The 16,162-nt window shown below is 44.0% G+C and overlaps 1 protein-coding gene across 3 annotated transcripts in view; it reads right to left on the minus strand.

Annotated features, from left to right (window-relative positions):
* Window positions 1-772: 772 nt before the first annotated feature.
* LOC127572077 (lactosylceramide 4-alpha-galactosyltransferase-like) overlaps window positions 773-16,162 on the minus strand; it is a 46,168-nt gene continuing 30,778 nt past the window's right edge. For 2 of the 3 annotated variants that reach the window (XM_052018943.1, XM_052018944.1), the window contains exons 2-3: window positions 6,528-7,023; window positions 787-2,299 (exon numbers count right to left, since the gene is read on the minus strand). In XM_052018943.1, coding sequence (XP_051874903.1) covers window positions 1,712-2,299; window positions 6,528-6,986 — 1,047 coding nt within the window. In that variant the 5' untranslated portion in view covers window positions 6,987-7,023 and the 3' untranslated portion in view covers window positions 787-1,711. Of the gene's footprint in view, window positions 2,300-6,527; window positions 7,024-16,162 lie in introns of all 3 variants that reach the window. The other variant, XM_052018941.1, reaches the window with a different exon arrangement.

Below are 16,162 nucleotides of genomic sequence, written 5' to 3' on the forward strand. Positions count from 1 at the left end.
AATTCTGCTCCTACATCTTATGGTCTTATGAACAGTAGTACCAACAGACAAAAAGCTGGAGGAACTCAGCAGGTCAGGCAGCATCTATGAAGGGAAATGGATAGTAGATGTTTCAGGTCAAGATCCTTCATCTGGACAAGAGGGCGAGGGACATAAAGGCGTCCAGATGAAGGGTCTCGACCCAAAACATCAACTATCTGTTTCCCCTCATAGATGCTGCCTGACCCGCTGAGCTCCTCCAGCTTTTTGTGTGATGCTCCAGATTCCAGCACGTGCGGTCTCTTGTGTCTCCATAAAGAGCAGTAAGTTGGTCAAATTTATAAATTAGCTTGTAAATATTTAACTCGGGCCCTAACATCACACAGATTAAGAGTTGATGTGTTACTTCCTTTTTCTGAAGGGTATAGGCAATACAAGACCAAGACCAAGTGCTTCATGTGGTATGGCCTTGATATACTGCTGTACAGGCGAGAATTATTGCCCAAAAGGATGACTCTCCCTTCTGTTATTTTCATTTGCAAATAGCAATCCGACAACTTGTAGACACTACAGTGAACTCCACTCATGTTAACATTAAATCACTCAGGCATTGGAGTTCTACATGTAGATTAAAATCTGCAGGGCGAGAGGTCCCTCCCGGTACTTTTGACTAGCAGATGCCACGTAACGGAAACCATTACTAAAGTCGTTTAAGGTGAATTCGACGCGGGTATTTTCCATCTTTTTCTTCCAGCTATAATCACAGACAAACTGACACAGTTGGATCAATTAGAAAGCCAGAACAACACTTGCATAAATTTAATTGCATAAATAGGCACAATTGAAAAGTTATCCAGCTGATCAAGAGGCAACAATAGTGCAAAACTTTCCCTTATTTTACCATGAAAATAATTTAGCATCTTCAACTGAAATTCCATACAGAAAGTTGGAAATCCAAATGTTATCAAAAATAACAATTTATATTCAGTGTATAATCAAGTACAATCTCATTGGCAAGCAGCAGTATTTGGCAACTACTATCACCGACATCAAAACTAATTATCTCAGAGATTTAACAATAAAATTCATTTTATTCATGATATAAAACAAAGTAATCTCATCTCAAAAGGATCCACACAATAATAAAGAGAGCCCAAGTCAATAATGATATAGCATCTGTACACAACACTTTGTATCAGAAACTATGGTAAAACCCAACCAAAAAAAAACTTAACTAGTAGCAGATTACTGGAAGACAGAAACCAACTCAGCTCATAGTTGCTGCACCATATTCTAGAACACTTTTTTTAAAAAGTGACAAGAATTGGCCTTGAAGATTGCATGGATATGTGGCATTTCCTACTGTTAAGCTCACTGCCATTGGTAAACTGTGGACAGCCCACTCCAAAGAGTGTTTCTATCCTGGTAAAAAAAACAATACAGGGGGTCAACATTAGGAACCATGAGATATAGAATGAATAAGCTTAACCTGTAGCAGAGTGATGGAGTTCGGGCTGAATCAGTGACCCATTGCAAAAAAAAACAAAATCCCAAGATCCAAGAGACCAAATTTATTAAATTCAAGGTGCAGTAAATTAAAAGTTCCTTTTTTAATTCCTTTTCTTACCAGGGCCCTGAACCTGCAGAGAAAGCAGAAGAAATAAGAGGTGAGAGCAAGCACAAGCCAACTACAATCCTTCTTAAGCAGTAGGTATTGTAGTAAGATATCACATCATTGCTCAAGAGCTCCATATGTTGTAGGACAATAGTTCTTGAAGAAATATTCCATATATGATCGGGTTTCTTTGATGGGATTTGACTGCCTACCACTTAAAAAATTCCAGATGTGCACTCCCCGAGAGTTTGCGAAATTATCTTCAACAGAACTGTTCTTTTTCCATGTATCATTTTGAAAATAAACTTTCCAATTCATATATGAAATAGGGTAGAACCAATCTTTGGGAAAAAAGGTAACATCTTGGCATTTTTGGTTAAGGAAGTCATTAAGTTTTTCACTTCGACACCATTTCTTCAACATTCTGGTAATGAGGTCAGGGCCTTGCCATCCCCATCTATCACCGTCATAATTTTCAACATAATCAATCATGCAGTCCCTTATAAATGAATGATTGCGACTAAATCCCAAAGCTGCACCATTGGCGTAATTATCTGATTGTTCACAGGTGAAGTTTATAAACTCCAAAGGCTTCAGTGATATGACATCAGTGTCCAGATAGATGCCTCCATACTTCCAGAGTAACGCAATCCTACAGGCATCAGACAGCACATGAACCCAATACTTCTCTTTCTCAGGATCTGTCTGCATTAAAAAGAGTAAATAGAGTGAGTTTGATATGAACCTCCACAGCTGACACAATTTTCACTCGTTAAGCAAGATGCACTTTATAACTGCCTGCCATGTCAGAGCAGGTGCACACGAAAGAGATAAAACAGGTTAGTTCAGCCTTCATTTTTCTTGGCCATTTCACAAGATCAGACTAATACATTCACTACCACCTCCACCAGCTTTTCAAATTGGATGAGATAAAGAAAATGCTGGTAATATCCAAAGGGGTCAGGCAGCATCTATGGAGCAAAAACTTAACACTTCAGGTGACCTTTTGTCAGAACTGGGAATGATTGAAGTTGAAGTATTAATATGCAGAGAAGTGGAGAAGGGGGCAGAGATCAGGGGATATTAAATAACCAAAAGGACAATGGCGCAAGGAAAAGCAAAATTAAGATGGAGATACTAGAAGGAACAAGAGATGGATCTAAATGACACAAAGTTCCTGTACCATTTGCAAAGAAGGAAGGGGGTTAAACAAGAAGGAACGGGGGGGGGGGGGGAGCTAAGGGTTGGATAAAGTCTGAAGGAGGGTGGGAGGTGGGCAGAGGAACAGACAGAGAGGGATCAAGGGGCAGATGGAGGGGGAAGCAATGGGCAAGAGCATCTGTGCCTGAGCTCACGTAAACGTGCAGCGCCAGCGACCCGGGTTCAATTCCAGCCACTGTCTGTAAGGAGTTTGCACATTCTCCCCGTGTCTGCATGGGTTTCCTCTGGGTGCTCCGGCTTCCCCCCACATTCCAAAGGCGTACAGGTTAGGAGCTGTGGGCATGCTATGTTGGCGCGGAAGAGTGACAACACTTGCGGGCTGCCCCCAGCACATTCTCAGTAATGCAAAAAGACGCATTTCACTGTGTGTTTTGATGTACATGTGACTAATAAAATAAATATCTTCTCTTTGTGTGTGTCCATCTGTATGTGGGTTAATGTCCATGCAACAGAACCCAGATGTGACAAAGCTCAGAAGGGAGTGCACATTTCAGGAGACTTGTATCAGGCATGTGAGTAAAATGGCCTTCCTAATGCACCCACTGGAAGGAACCTGTCAACAAAGTGAGATTCTGTTCATGACACAACATGCCATCAACTTTATCCTACACTATCTTGTGCAGCCGCACCAAGTTCCCTGACTGATAAGATAGCATAGAGTCCTCTGAGAAGCAACAGCAAGGTAGTATCTTTGGTTGAGAGACAGTTCATCACACATTCACAGACTCATCTTCCAGGCCTGGGAGCTCAGAGAGACAGGAGTGATCAGGGACAAGAGGGGAAGCAATGGGGCAGGTGGGTGTATACATTATTGGGCTTGTGTGCTTCTGACCAATGGACAAGGTTCTCAATACATTCTGAATGCTCCTGTAATAACATTAACATGAAAAATAGAAATAGACCATTTAGCCTCGAGTCCACTGGCTTCCTCTTTCAATATCATCATGTTTGATCCTCTATCTCAATACCATATTCTTCTCCACTTTAAGTCTATGGGGATGTTACACTTTTTAAACAAGGCTTTTAGAACACCCTTGAATTGTTTCCCGTTGGTCTGGTAATTCCCTTGCTGTGACGGAGCTCAGAAGGAAGTGCATGTTTCAGGAGTCTTGTATCAGGCATGCAAGTGAAGTGGCTTTCCTAATGAAGCCAACTGAGTGTATCTACTGCTGGGAATGTTGGCCAGGAAGAGAACACTGAGACATGAGAGACTGCAGACACTCAAATCTGGAGCAACAGACAATCTGCTGGAGGAACTCAGTGGATCAAGCAGCATCTGTGGGGGAGAGGAATTGTTGATGTTTCAGGTTGAAACCCTGCATCAGGACACTAACAATGATTTGCTTATCCTCCCAGAAGATTTGGAGGAATTTGCAGAGAAACTGTGGGAGTGGCTGAGGGGCAGGTCACTTATCAACAGACACAAGTAAGGCCTTGAATTTAACATTCCTACACTCCACTGAACCCTCACACATTAGCAATGCTGTGAGCTTCACATTCAGCTCATTAATCTATCAGACTTAAGTACGGGAACATCACACCATAGACATATGACATCCCACAAGACTGGAATCTCACGATACAAGGCTTCTACTGCAACCGACTCCTCTGTCCCTGTTCCCATGCTCTCTCCCCACACTCCTTGATCACTAAAAACCTCCCCTTTAAATATATTCAGTGACTTGGCTTCCACGGCCAACAATAGAGAATTCTTGCTTCATCACCCCAAATAAAGAAATCTCTCCTTATCTCAGCCTCCTTTACCCTGAATCCTGAGACTGTGACCCCTCTGGTTCTGCAGTCCCAGCCAGGGGTAGCAAATTCCCCACTGCTAATCTGCCTGGCCCCATCAGAATATTACACATTTTAATGATTTCCTATCATTTTTTTTTACATTCCACAGAACACTAGTCACGTGTACATTGAAACACACAGTGAAATGCATCATTTGCACAGAATGTTCTGGGGGCAGCCCGCAAGCGTTGCCACACTTCCAGCACCAACATAGCACACCCACAACTTCCTAATCTGTATGTCTTTGGAATGTGGGAGGAAACCAGGATGCCCAGAGGAAACCCAGACCAAAACTGCACACAGTACTCCAGACGTGGTCTCACCAAGGCTCTGTACATCTGTGGTAAGATATCCTTGCCCAGTAGGCAAATTCTCTTGGAATGAAAGCAGGGGGGGGGGGGGGAGTGATAGGTGGCTGGAGTAGGCAAGCAGGTAAGGTCACACCTTGTGTGCACAATGCCCCAAAGGGTTGTATGAACATTAAGTTTATTGGAAAAGTGCAGAAACCCAAACTTCTGCAACTCTATCTCTTGGATCTTTACATCTGCCTCACTGTCATTCACACCCTCGTGTCAATTTTTAAGTATTTTTAAGTATGTGTGTGACTGCCTTCGAGCAAAATGTCCAGGTAACTTTGCAGGTAACCCTGAAGGCTTGCAACGTCTGCTGGTAGGCTCTTCAATCCAGAGCCAAATTCATCAAGCCAGATGTAATGGTTTCGACAAGCTCCCACATATTACAGAGACAAAAGAGATTCTGCAGATGCTGGAATCTGAAGCAACACACACAAAATGCTGGAGGAACTCAGCAGGTCAGGCAGCATCTATGGAGGGAAATAAACAGTCAATGTTTTGGATCAAGACCCTTCATCAAGACTGATGAATATCCTGTTTTTTCATTCAGGTGATGGAATCAGATATAGGCATTTAAAGATAAGAGCCATTTATACAGACATTTAAGTAGACAAGGCATAAAGGATACATGGGCAAATGAGATTAGTGTAGATGGACAAATGCATCGATATGGACATAGTGAGTCAAAGGACCTGTTTCTGTGCTGTACAACCCCACTACAGTTTAGCAACACTGACCACTTTGATCAGTTTGCACTAAAATGGACTTTGTTTTTGTTTTGTTCTAATTGTGTTCTTTCTTGTAAAAATTGTGTATATGTTATGTTTAATTTAGGTTTTTCTTGTGAATGCTGCTTATTTGATACTACATGTCTGTGATGCTGCTGCAAGTTTTTCATTGCACTTGTGCATACATGTACTTGTGCATCTGACAATAAATTCAACTTTGACCTTGATGACTCTATGAGCTACTAACGTCAAATTTCAGCTTACTTTTCTGCCCAATTTGCAAACTCTACGTCTAACAATATATTTATCTATATAACAATATATATCTAACAATATATATAACAATATATCAGTTTGAAGAAAACAATTTCAAATCAAAACAAAAAAAATTCAAATCAAACACTGGGCATTAACTATCAAAATTGGTACAGTAAAACTCTGATAATCTGCTAGCTGAATGTTCATAAATCCCGACACAGGAGTCAACATTTGACAGTCACTTTAATATACTGTGGCTTTGGGGACCCCACAGTTCCCTCAACACATCAGGCACCAGATCCCACAGTCCGTTAAAACTAACTGTGTTCTGTTTCCCACATTCCCTTTAAACTTACCGGGTTCACTGGAACATTTACTATACTATGGACAACATCCAAAAAAAAGTAAAATTAAAAGGTTATTGGAGTATTAATTGGACTAACATCCAATAGTCTGGAAAATCACCAATTAATCAAAGTCCTGGATTAATAGAGTTTTACTGCAGATAACTTGCTATTTTGTTTGTAGACGATCAACAGGAATTCATGCCAACTATAAGTTGAGCAGCCATTCTCTTACCTTTTTGTACCAGTCAAGCAAAGGAGTTTTGGTGAACAGTTCCTCCAGATTCAAGGGCAGTAGAGTGACGTTATGGAATGAAAAAAGCAGTTGGATGCCTTTCTGACTGGACTCCTTAAGTGCTGACAAATTGCCATTGAATCCTTTCATGAAGTAATAAACATGCTTCCCAGGGTTTGTTCGCGCAGCTGATTCAATAGCACACACAGTCAACTCTGATGGCTTCAAGCTATTGGAGGTCTCCACAAACATAATTCCAGGCTCTTTGTCTGGATATAGGAATGGCTCTTCTGGATTGAAGGCTCTCATCACATCAACATTTTGGGTCTTTTCATTGGTAGAGCTCTGCAGCTCACTGGAGGCCCAGCGTAATTGAACTTTCCAATACAAAAGTAAAATTAAAAGGCCGACAGTGATGCACACCAACCACTGCTTTTGAAGGCCAAGCCCTTCAGCCATTTTGTTTTCATAAATGGAGGTCCTTGCTCAGTGGTCCCTGTGAAAAGAAAGAATAGTTTGAGAAGAAAGAAGCAGCTTCATCCGAGACAGGCATGGTAGTGTAGCGGTTAGCATAATGCTGTTAAAGTGCCAGCAACTTGGGTTCAATTCCAGCCATTGTCTGTAAGGAGTTTGTACGTTCTCCCAGTGTCTGCATGGGTTTCCTCCGGGTGCTCCGGTTTCCTCCCATATTCCAAAGATGTACAGGTTAGGAAGTTGTGGGCATGCTCTGTTGGCACCGGAGCGTGGCGACACTTGCGGGCTGCCCCAGAACACTCTACGCAAAGGATGTATTTCACTATGTGTCTCGATGTACATGTGACTAATAAAGATACCTCTGTTGTTAATGGCCCTTGGTAACCCATTTGACCAGAAAGCCCTTGCGGCTCAGAGTCAGAATCATATAGCATGGAAACAGACCCTTTAGCCCGCTGTCCATGCCAACTATCAAGCACCTATTTAACACTAATCTGACACTAAACCCATTTTATTCTCCCCACATTCCTACTCCCCCAGATTCCAGACACAAGGAGTGATTTACAGCGGCCAGTCTTTGGGATGAGTGAGGGAAATGGGACACACAAAGGTTAAAGGAGGGAAAGGATATAACCAGACTGAACACCCAGCACTGATTTAGGCACTGAATTCAGACACGACAAAATCACTGCCAGCCCACTCAATCTTGCTTTGTGCTCATCGCAAACACCTGGGATTGGTGTCTAAATTGGAGAGCAGTCCTACAGACTAATCAAGCGACACCCTGGCACTGTCATACTCGTGGAATCAGACCTGACAGTCAATGTGCCAGATGGTTTCATCACAATCCCTGGGGACACCCTGCTGACTGGCAGGACAGCCCCACCAGAGATGGCAGCTACAGCCAGAAGGGATTAGTCTTGAAAGTCCTCAACTTTGACTCTATACCCCATGAAGTCGCCTGGCATCAGGTCAAATGTGGGCAAGGAACCCTCCTCCTAATCACCACTCATTGTCCTCCCTCAGCTGATGAATCACCATTCCTCCATGTTGAACAACACTTGGAAAAAGCATTGAAAATAGCAAGATCACAGAACATAGGGAACCAAACTCCATCACAAAGTGTGCCTTGGTAGTACCACCAGTGACCAAGCTGGCCGACTCATGAAGTCATGAGTTTAATTCCAATCAGTGCGAGGTGTATTTTGGGAAGACAAATCAGGGTAGGACTTTCACAACAAACAGTAGGGCCCTGCGGAGTGTTGTAGAACAGAGGAACCTAGGTGTTCAAGTACATGGTTCCCTGAAGTGGCGTTGCAGGTAGACAAGGCACAGAATGAGATTAAAGAGTTCATTCCCTGATTGAATGAATGTGACAAATGGTGTTTCTGGAGATGTGAACTGTGGCCTCAGATTTTCATCACATACAACAATGGTAAATTAGTTTATTATTGTCATATGTACCGAGGTACAGTGAAAAACTGTTTTGTATGCCATCCATACAGATCATTTCATCACATCACTACATTGAGGTAGTATAAGGGAAAACAATAACAGAATGCAGAATAAAGTGTTATGGATTACAGAAAAAGTGCAGTGCAGGTAGACAATAAGGTGCAAAGCCATAACAAGGTAGACTGTGAGGTCAAGAGTGCATTTTATTGTACTAGGGGATCATTCAATAGTCTTATAACAGTGGGATTGAAGCTGTCCTTGATCCTGGTGGTACGTGCTTTCAAGGTTTTGTATCTTCTGCCCGATGAGAGGGGGGAGAAGAGAGAATGTCGCGGTTGGGTGGGTCTTTGATTATGTTGGCTGCTTTACCAAGGCAGCAAGAAGTGTACACAGAATCCATGGAGGGGAAGCTGGTGTCCATGATGTGCTGAGCTGTGTCTTTGGTACAGGAACATGGAGGTGTCTATCCAAGTTTGAAAATTATACTCGAGTAATATTTTTGAATGGGACCACAAAATTAGGAAATTAAGCTATTGCAGATGGTGTCCACTTTAGATCATTGTAAGAAAAATAAGACCATTTTAAAGGTAGAAATAAATTGTTAAACAGGATAATGAATTAATGGCCAAATGTAACACCCCTATTCAAGAAAGGAGGGAGATTGGGAGCACGAAACTGTTAGCTCAATATCTGTTGTTGGGAATATGTTGGGGCAACACATTGGCTCTGTCTATGTGGAACTTGCACATTCTCCTTGTGACCATGTGGGTTTCCCCAAGGTGCTCCAGTTTCACCACCCCACCCCCCTCCCCCCAAATCCCAAAGATGTGGTGATAGGTTTCCCCTAGAGTAGGTTGGTGGTAGGAATATTCAGGCTGGATTTGATGAGCACATGAAAAAAAAAGGTTACAGGGGAACAAAGGAGAAAATGGAAGAGCTGGGAATACTGTGAGCCCACTTGAATTCAGTGGGCTGAATAGCGTCCTTCACTGCTATCAGTTTAAGGTGAGAGGGGAGAGGTTTAATAGAAACCTGAAGGGCATCTTTTTCACCCAGAAGGTGGTCAGTATATGGAATGAGCTGCCACAGGAAGTGGCTGAGGTAGATACATTAACAACATTTAAAAGGTACTTGGACAGGAAAGGTTTAGAGGGATATGGGCCAAACATGGGTGTGGGACTAGGTTCAAGAACAGCTACTTCCCTTCAACCATTCAGTTCTTGAACCAACCAGCACAACCCTAATCACAACAGTTTAGCAACACTATGCCAACTTTGATCACTTTGCACTAAAATGGACTTCTTTTTGTTCTAATTGTGTTCTTTCTTGTTAAAATTATTTGTTTTTCTTCTGAATGCTGCTTATATGATGCTATGTGCCTGTGATGCTCTTGCAAGTTTTTCATTACACCTGTGCATACATGTACTTGTGTATATGACAATAAACTTGAGTTTGACTTTGTAATATACTGTGCTGCTGTTACAAAAAGCTAATTTTCATGGCATTTATACCCTATATACCTATAACAATAAATTTAAATTTGTTGGACGTATCAGTATCCTAGAGGATGAGGACTCCAAGTGTTTTGTAGCCAAATTATCTATTAATATAAACTTAAATGGAAAAAAAATTGAGGAGGATACAAAGTGATATGGTATGAGCAAACATTGGGAGTATAATGTGGGAAAAAGTCTGGTTGGAAAAACACTGTTTAAATGGAGAGAAACTGCCAAACACTTTATGGAGAATCTGCACAATCTTTGACATGAAATCAGTGTTGGCATGCAGGTACAGAATCTAATTTGAAGGCAAATGGAGCACTGGTACTTAATGAAAAAGGGGTTGGAATATAAAAGAAGAGGGGCAGTTTACATAATGAACCATACACAGTACTCCAAGTGTACATGACATTGGTGAAACCACACTTGGAGTTCTGTGTATGGTTTCTTATTTGAGTAAGAATAGACTTGTATGATGATGTAAGAGATGCATGTTTTCTTGTAAGAGTTCAAGCACGTTAGGGCTAGACTCTCAGGAATTTTGAAAAAAAGACACGCAATCTGATTGAAACATAAGGTCCCAAGGGAAATTAACGGAGATGATGTTTCCCTTTGTGGGGATATCTAGAACTAGGGGCTGAATTATGAATGCACTCAAGGCTGAGCAGGTCAGGTCGGAAGTCATGGATGATTGGAATCAGGCAAGAAAGTCAGATCAGTCATAGAACATAGGACAGTACGGCACAGGAACAGGCCCTTTGGCCCATGGTGTCTGTGCCAGCCATGATGCCAATCTAACTAATCCCATTCGCTTACACATGATCCATACCCCTCCATTCTCTGCCTGTTCATGTGCCTGTCTAAGTGCTTCTTAAACGTTGCTGTCATATCTGCTTCCACCACCGCCCCTGGCAGCTCATTCCAGGCACCTTCCACTCTGTAAAAAAAACTTACCTTGCAAATCTCCTTTAAACTTTCCCATCTCACCTTAAACCGATGCCCTCTAGTATTTGACATTTCCATCCTGGGAAAAAAACTATCTATCCAGTCTATGCCAGATAGATATAGGCCGGTTTATATACTTTGATCAGGTCACCCCTCAGCCTCCTATACTCCAGAGAAAACAATCCAAGTTTATCCAGCCTCTCCTTATAGCTAATACTCTCCAATCCAGACAACATCTCTTCTGCACCTTCTCAAAGCTTCCACATCCTGTAATAAGGCAAGCAAAACTGCACACAATACTCCAAATGTCTTATACAGCTGCAACATGACTTCCTGACTTTTATACTCAACACCCCGACCGATGAAGGCAAGTATGCCGTATGCCTTCTTTACCATCCTATCTACTTGTATTGCATTGAATAAATAGTGGAGTAGGTTCTTGGCGTGATAAGGAATACTCCTGCTTCCATTTGGTTCTTCATAAAAGGTACTGGAATACAAAACTGAAGAAGTTATAGTGCAGTTGGACACCAAATGGACTAGAACAATTAATCTAGTCACACCACAGCCAAAATACCTTGTTCTTGGAGGAAATATAGCGCAAATTTGTTAGAACAATGCCAGAACTAAAAGAGTTAAATTATGAGAACCAGTTTAAAGGAGACAAGTGACTTCAGATAGTGGAATCATTAGCAAAAGGTAAACTGCTAGAAGAACTCAGCAGATTGAGAGGCATCTGTGTAGGCAAAGGGGTGGTCCATGTTTCAGGTTGAGACCCTGCATCAGAACTGAGAGTGTAGAGTAGAGCTAGCCAATAATAGAAGTGAGAGGGAGGGGTGTGACAGGTGATACTGTTTTGCAGAACACTAGCCATTCTGAGCTTCTGCTTGCATGTGACTTCCATCTCCCCTTCCCATTGCCACATTGACTTGCCTGTCCTCAGCATTCTCCACCACCACAGTGAGGCCAAACACAAACTGGAAGAACAGCACCTCATGTTCCACTTGGGTAGCCAGCAGCCCAGTGATATGAACATTAAATTCTCCATTTTCAGGTAACCCACCCCCTGTGTTCCATTCCACTCCCACCAGTCCACCTAGGGTCTCTCACCCTTTGTTCACCTTTTCCATCCCCCTCCCCCCATCATTACCTAGACTCATCACCTTCCCCCACCTGGTTCCACCTATCACCTCCCAACCTCTGTCTCATCCCTCCCCCTCACCTCTTTATATTATCTATCTTCCCTCTACACCCTCAGTCCTGTTGCAGGGTCTCAACACGAAATGTCGACCATCTCTTTGCTTCCACAGATGCTGTCTGACCCAGAGATCTTCCACCAGTTTACTTTTGTTTTAGAAACTGTTTAAATCAGGTTTGTGATCGCGGGAGGTGGCCGATTCGATTGAGGATTATGCTGTCAAGGGCAGTCCTCTCACCTCACCCCTGCTCCTTTGCCCACAGTTATGCCAAGCCTGCAAGGATGTCTAATGCCGAGTGGACCAAACAAAATCCAAACCAAGCAGGTTATCGGTAACTGCTGCTTGACGCCTTCATCCAAAAAACCTCTGCACACAGCTGATTAAATCTCAGCTGCCGGGTCATTAATCAGCTAGAAGGCACAGTGTGGACGTCACAGCAGGAGAATTGTCTTTTGAATTACCATTTGCCAGGTAACTACCTTTGTTGCAACATTACTATAACACAACTGACGTGACTCTGTAGGATTCCAGTGTTTCTTAAAACCATGAGGAGTGATTCAAACTGGCTGAAGGACTGCTGTGTTCCTGAGTTGACCAGGATGGCTTGCACTCAATGTCTGCAAGACCAAGGAATTGATGTGGACTTCAGGAAGGGGAAGTCGGGAGAACACACACCAGTTCCTCATTGAGGGGTCAGTGGTGGAAAGGGTGAGCAGCTTCAAGTTCCTGGAGGATCTATCCTGGGCCAAACACATTAATGCAATCACATAAAAGGCATGCCAGCGGCTCTATTTCATTAGGTGTTTGAGGGGATTCAGTATGTCACCCAAGGCTCTTCCAAATTTCTATAGATGTACGGTGGAGAGCATTCTGACTGGTTACATCACACCCTGGTATGAAGGCTCCAATGCACAGGATTGCAAGAGGCTGAAGAGGGTTGTAGACTCAGCCGGCTCCATCATGGGCACAACCCTCCCCACCATCGAGGACATCTTCGAGAGACGGTGCCTCAAGAAGACAGCATCACTAAGGACGCTCACGATCTGGGACATGGCTTCTTCTCATTACCACCATCAGGGAGGAGGTACAGGAGCCTGAAGACCTGCACTCAACGATTCAGGAACAGCCTCTTCCCCTCTGCCATCAGATTTCTGAACAGTCCATGAACACTACCTCGTTATTCCTTTCATTTTGCACTATTTATTTGTTCTTGTAATTTATAGTAATTTTATATCTTTGCACTGTACTGCTGCTGCAAAACAACAGATTTCATAACATGTAAATCAGTGATAATAAATCTGATTCTGATGACTTTTCCAATCAAATGAAAGCTCCATTCTCAGTGGTTTAACTGTCATTCCACCCGCCCCCTCACCCCGTCCTTCCCTCTCCCCACCCCTACACACATCCCACTTCACACTTGGAAATGGCAGGACTGTAGACCCATTGCACGTTGATCCGAGGGCCATTGAGAACCATAGAATTGTATCCCAACACAATGTGTGACCTGGTAGCCATTGCAATCAAGGCAAGGAACCAATGCTGGTTTAATGAGTGTAGCAGCAATGCCAGGTAAATCCCCTGTGCTAGCACTGCATTTTCAGGGATGGCTCGTTCCTTCAGGGATGTCTTACACTCCTCATTGAACAAGGATAGGTTCCCTGACTTGACATTACTGGCTACCAGATTACAGATTGTGTAGGAATGCAATGGCCCTCTGCCTTGCACAATAGTTCCAAGCAGACTATTCACGTGTACAGATCCTACCCCAATTGAGCACAGGAACATTATTGTACTACATTTTGGAGGGCATTCTGAATGTGAAGATAGGACTTTTGTTTCTGCATATACCAAGCAGTGGTCACTCCTTGCAACAGATGATACGCCAATATTGCTGCTGCAGGTGAGGAGAGGTCCCCATCTCTTACAAGCTGCCACACACTCAGTCCAGATCAATTTAATTCTGTGCCACTGGGCCAGCAAGACACCTGCATCTCCCCACCATCGAGGACACCTTCAAGAGGCGGTGCCTCAAGGTGGCGGCATCCATCATTAAGGACCATCACCATCCAGGACATGCCCTCTTCTCATTACTACCATAGAGGAGGAGGTGGAGGAGCCTGAAGACCCACATTGAACAATTCAGGAACAGCTTCTTCCCCTCCACCATCAGATTTCTGAACAATCCATGAACATTATTCCTTTTTTATTCTCCACTAATTACTTTTGTAATTTATACATTTTTATGCCTTTGCACTGTACTGCTGCTGCAAAACAACTAATTTCACATCACATGTCAGTGATAATAAATCTGATTCTGATACAGAAGACATCACGGCCCTTGCTAACCTTGGGCGTCAGCAGAACATTATATTGCTTTCTTTCACTTTTTCCCAAACAATTCAGAAACATTACCAGAACCTGCAGGAACTTGGAGCAGAATTGCTGATTCATAAAAAGCAGCAAATGGAGACACAAGAGATTCCGCAGATGCTGGAATCTGGAGCAACACACAAAATGCTGGAGGAACTCAGCAGGACAGGCAGCATCTATGGAGGGAAATAAACAGTCGATGTTTCGGGCCAAGACCCTTCATCAGGACTGGAAAGGAAGAGGGCAGAAGCCAGAATAAGAAGGTTGGGAGAGGGGGAGGAGCACAGGCTGGCAGGTGATAGGTGAGTCCATGTGAGAGGGGGAAAGATAGGTGGGTGGGGGTGGGGGAGGGGGAACAAAAGGGAGTGATGCGGGAAGCTGAGAGGTGATAGGTGGAAGAGGCAAAGGGCTGAAGGAGAAGGAATCCAGTAGGAGACGACAGTAGACCATGGAATGAAGGGAAGGAGGTGGGAAACAGATGGGCAGGACAGATGGAGTGCACACTTCACACGCTCTCCATCACTTCAACAACATCCAGTTCCCCAGCCCTGACCACCTCATTTTCACTACGGATGTTGAGTCCCTGTACACTTCCATCCCCCATCAGGAAGGCCTTAAGGCTCTCCACTCCTTTCTCAACAACAGACCCAACCAGTTCCCCTCCACCACGACCCTCCTCCGTCTGGCAGAACTGGTACTTGCCCTCAACAACTTCTCTTTCGGCTCCTCCCACTTTCTCCAAACCAAAGGTGTAGCCACAGGCACTCGCATGGGCCCAGCTATAGCTGCCTTTTCGTTGACCACATGGAGCAAGCCACGTTCCAAGTCTACACCGGCAATGCTCCCTTTTTCCACTACATTGACGACTGCATTGGGGCTGCTTCCTGCACCCATGCTGAGCTCGTCAATTTCATCGACTTTGCCTCCAACCTCCACCCTGCCCTCAAATTCACTTGGTCCATCTTCGACACCTCTCTCCCCTTTCTGGATCTCTCCGTTTCCATCTTTGAAGACAGATTAACCACCGACATCTTTTACAAACCCACTGACTCTCACAGTTACCCTGACTACACCTCTTCCCACCTTGTCACTTGCAAGGATGCTATCCCCTTCTCCCAGTTCCTCTGCCTCCATTGCATCTGTTCCCACGATGAGACTTTCCATTCCAGGATATCAGAGATGTCCTCTTTTTCCAGTAAACGGGCTTTCCCTTCCACCACCATCAATGCAGCGTCTGCCCTCACCCAATCCCACCCTCTGACATAACAGAGACAGGGTTCCCCTTGTCCCCACCTACAAGCTCATGAGCCTCCACATCCAACACATCATTCTCCACAACTTCCACCACCTCCAATGGGATCCCACCACCAGGCACATCTCTCCCCCCCACCCCCCCCCCAACCACAGGGATTGCTCTCTCCGCAACTCCCTTGTCCACTCATCCCTCCCCACCAATCACCCTCCCGGCACTTATCCCTACAACCATACAAAGTGCTACACCTCCTCCCTCACCACCATTCAGGGCCCTAGACAGTCCTTCCAGGTGAGGCAGTGCTTCACCTGTGATTCCAAGAGTGTCAGTTATTGCATCCGGTGCTCCCAGTGCGCCCTCCTGTACATCAGTGAGACGCGACGCAGACTGAGTGACCGCTTTAATCGGGCACCATCACTCCGTCTGCCACGACTGCCA

This window comes from Pristis pectinata, chromosome 6 (assembly GCF_009764475.1).
Source record: "Pristis pectinata isolate sPriPec2 chromosome 6, sPriPec2.1.pri, whole genome shotgun sequence".
Classification (NCBI taxonomy): Eukaryota; Metazoa; Chordata; class Chondrichthyes; order Rhinopristiformes; family Pristidae; genus Pristis; species Pristis pectinata.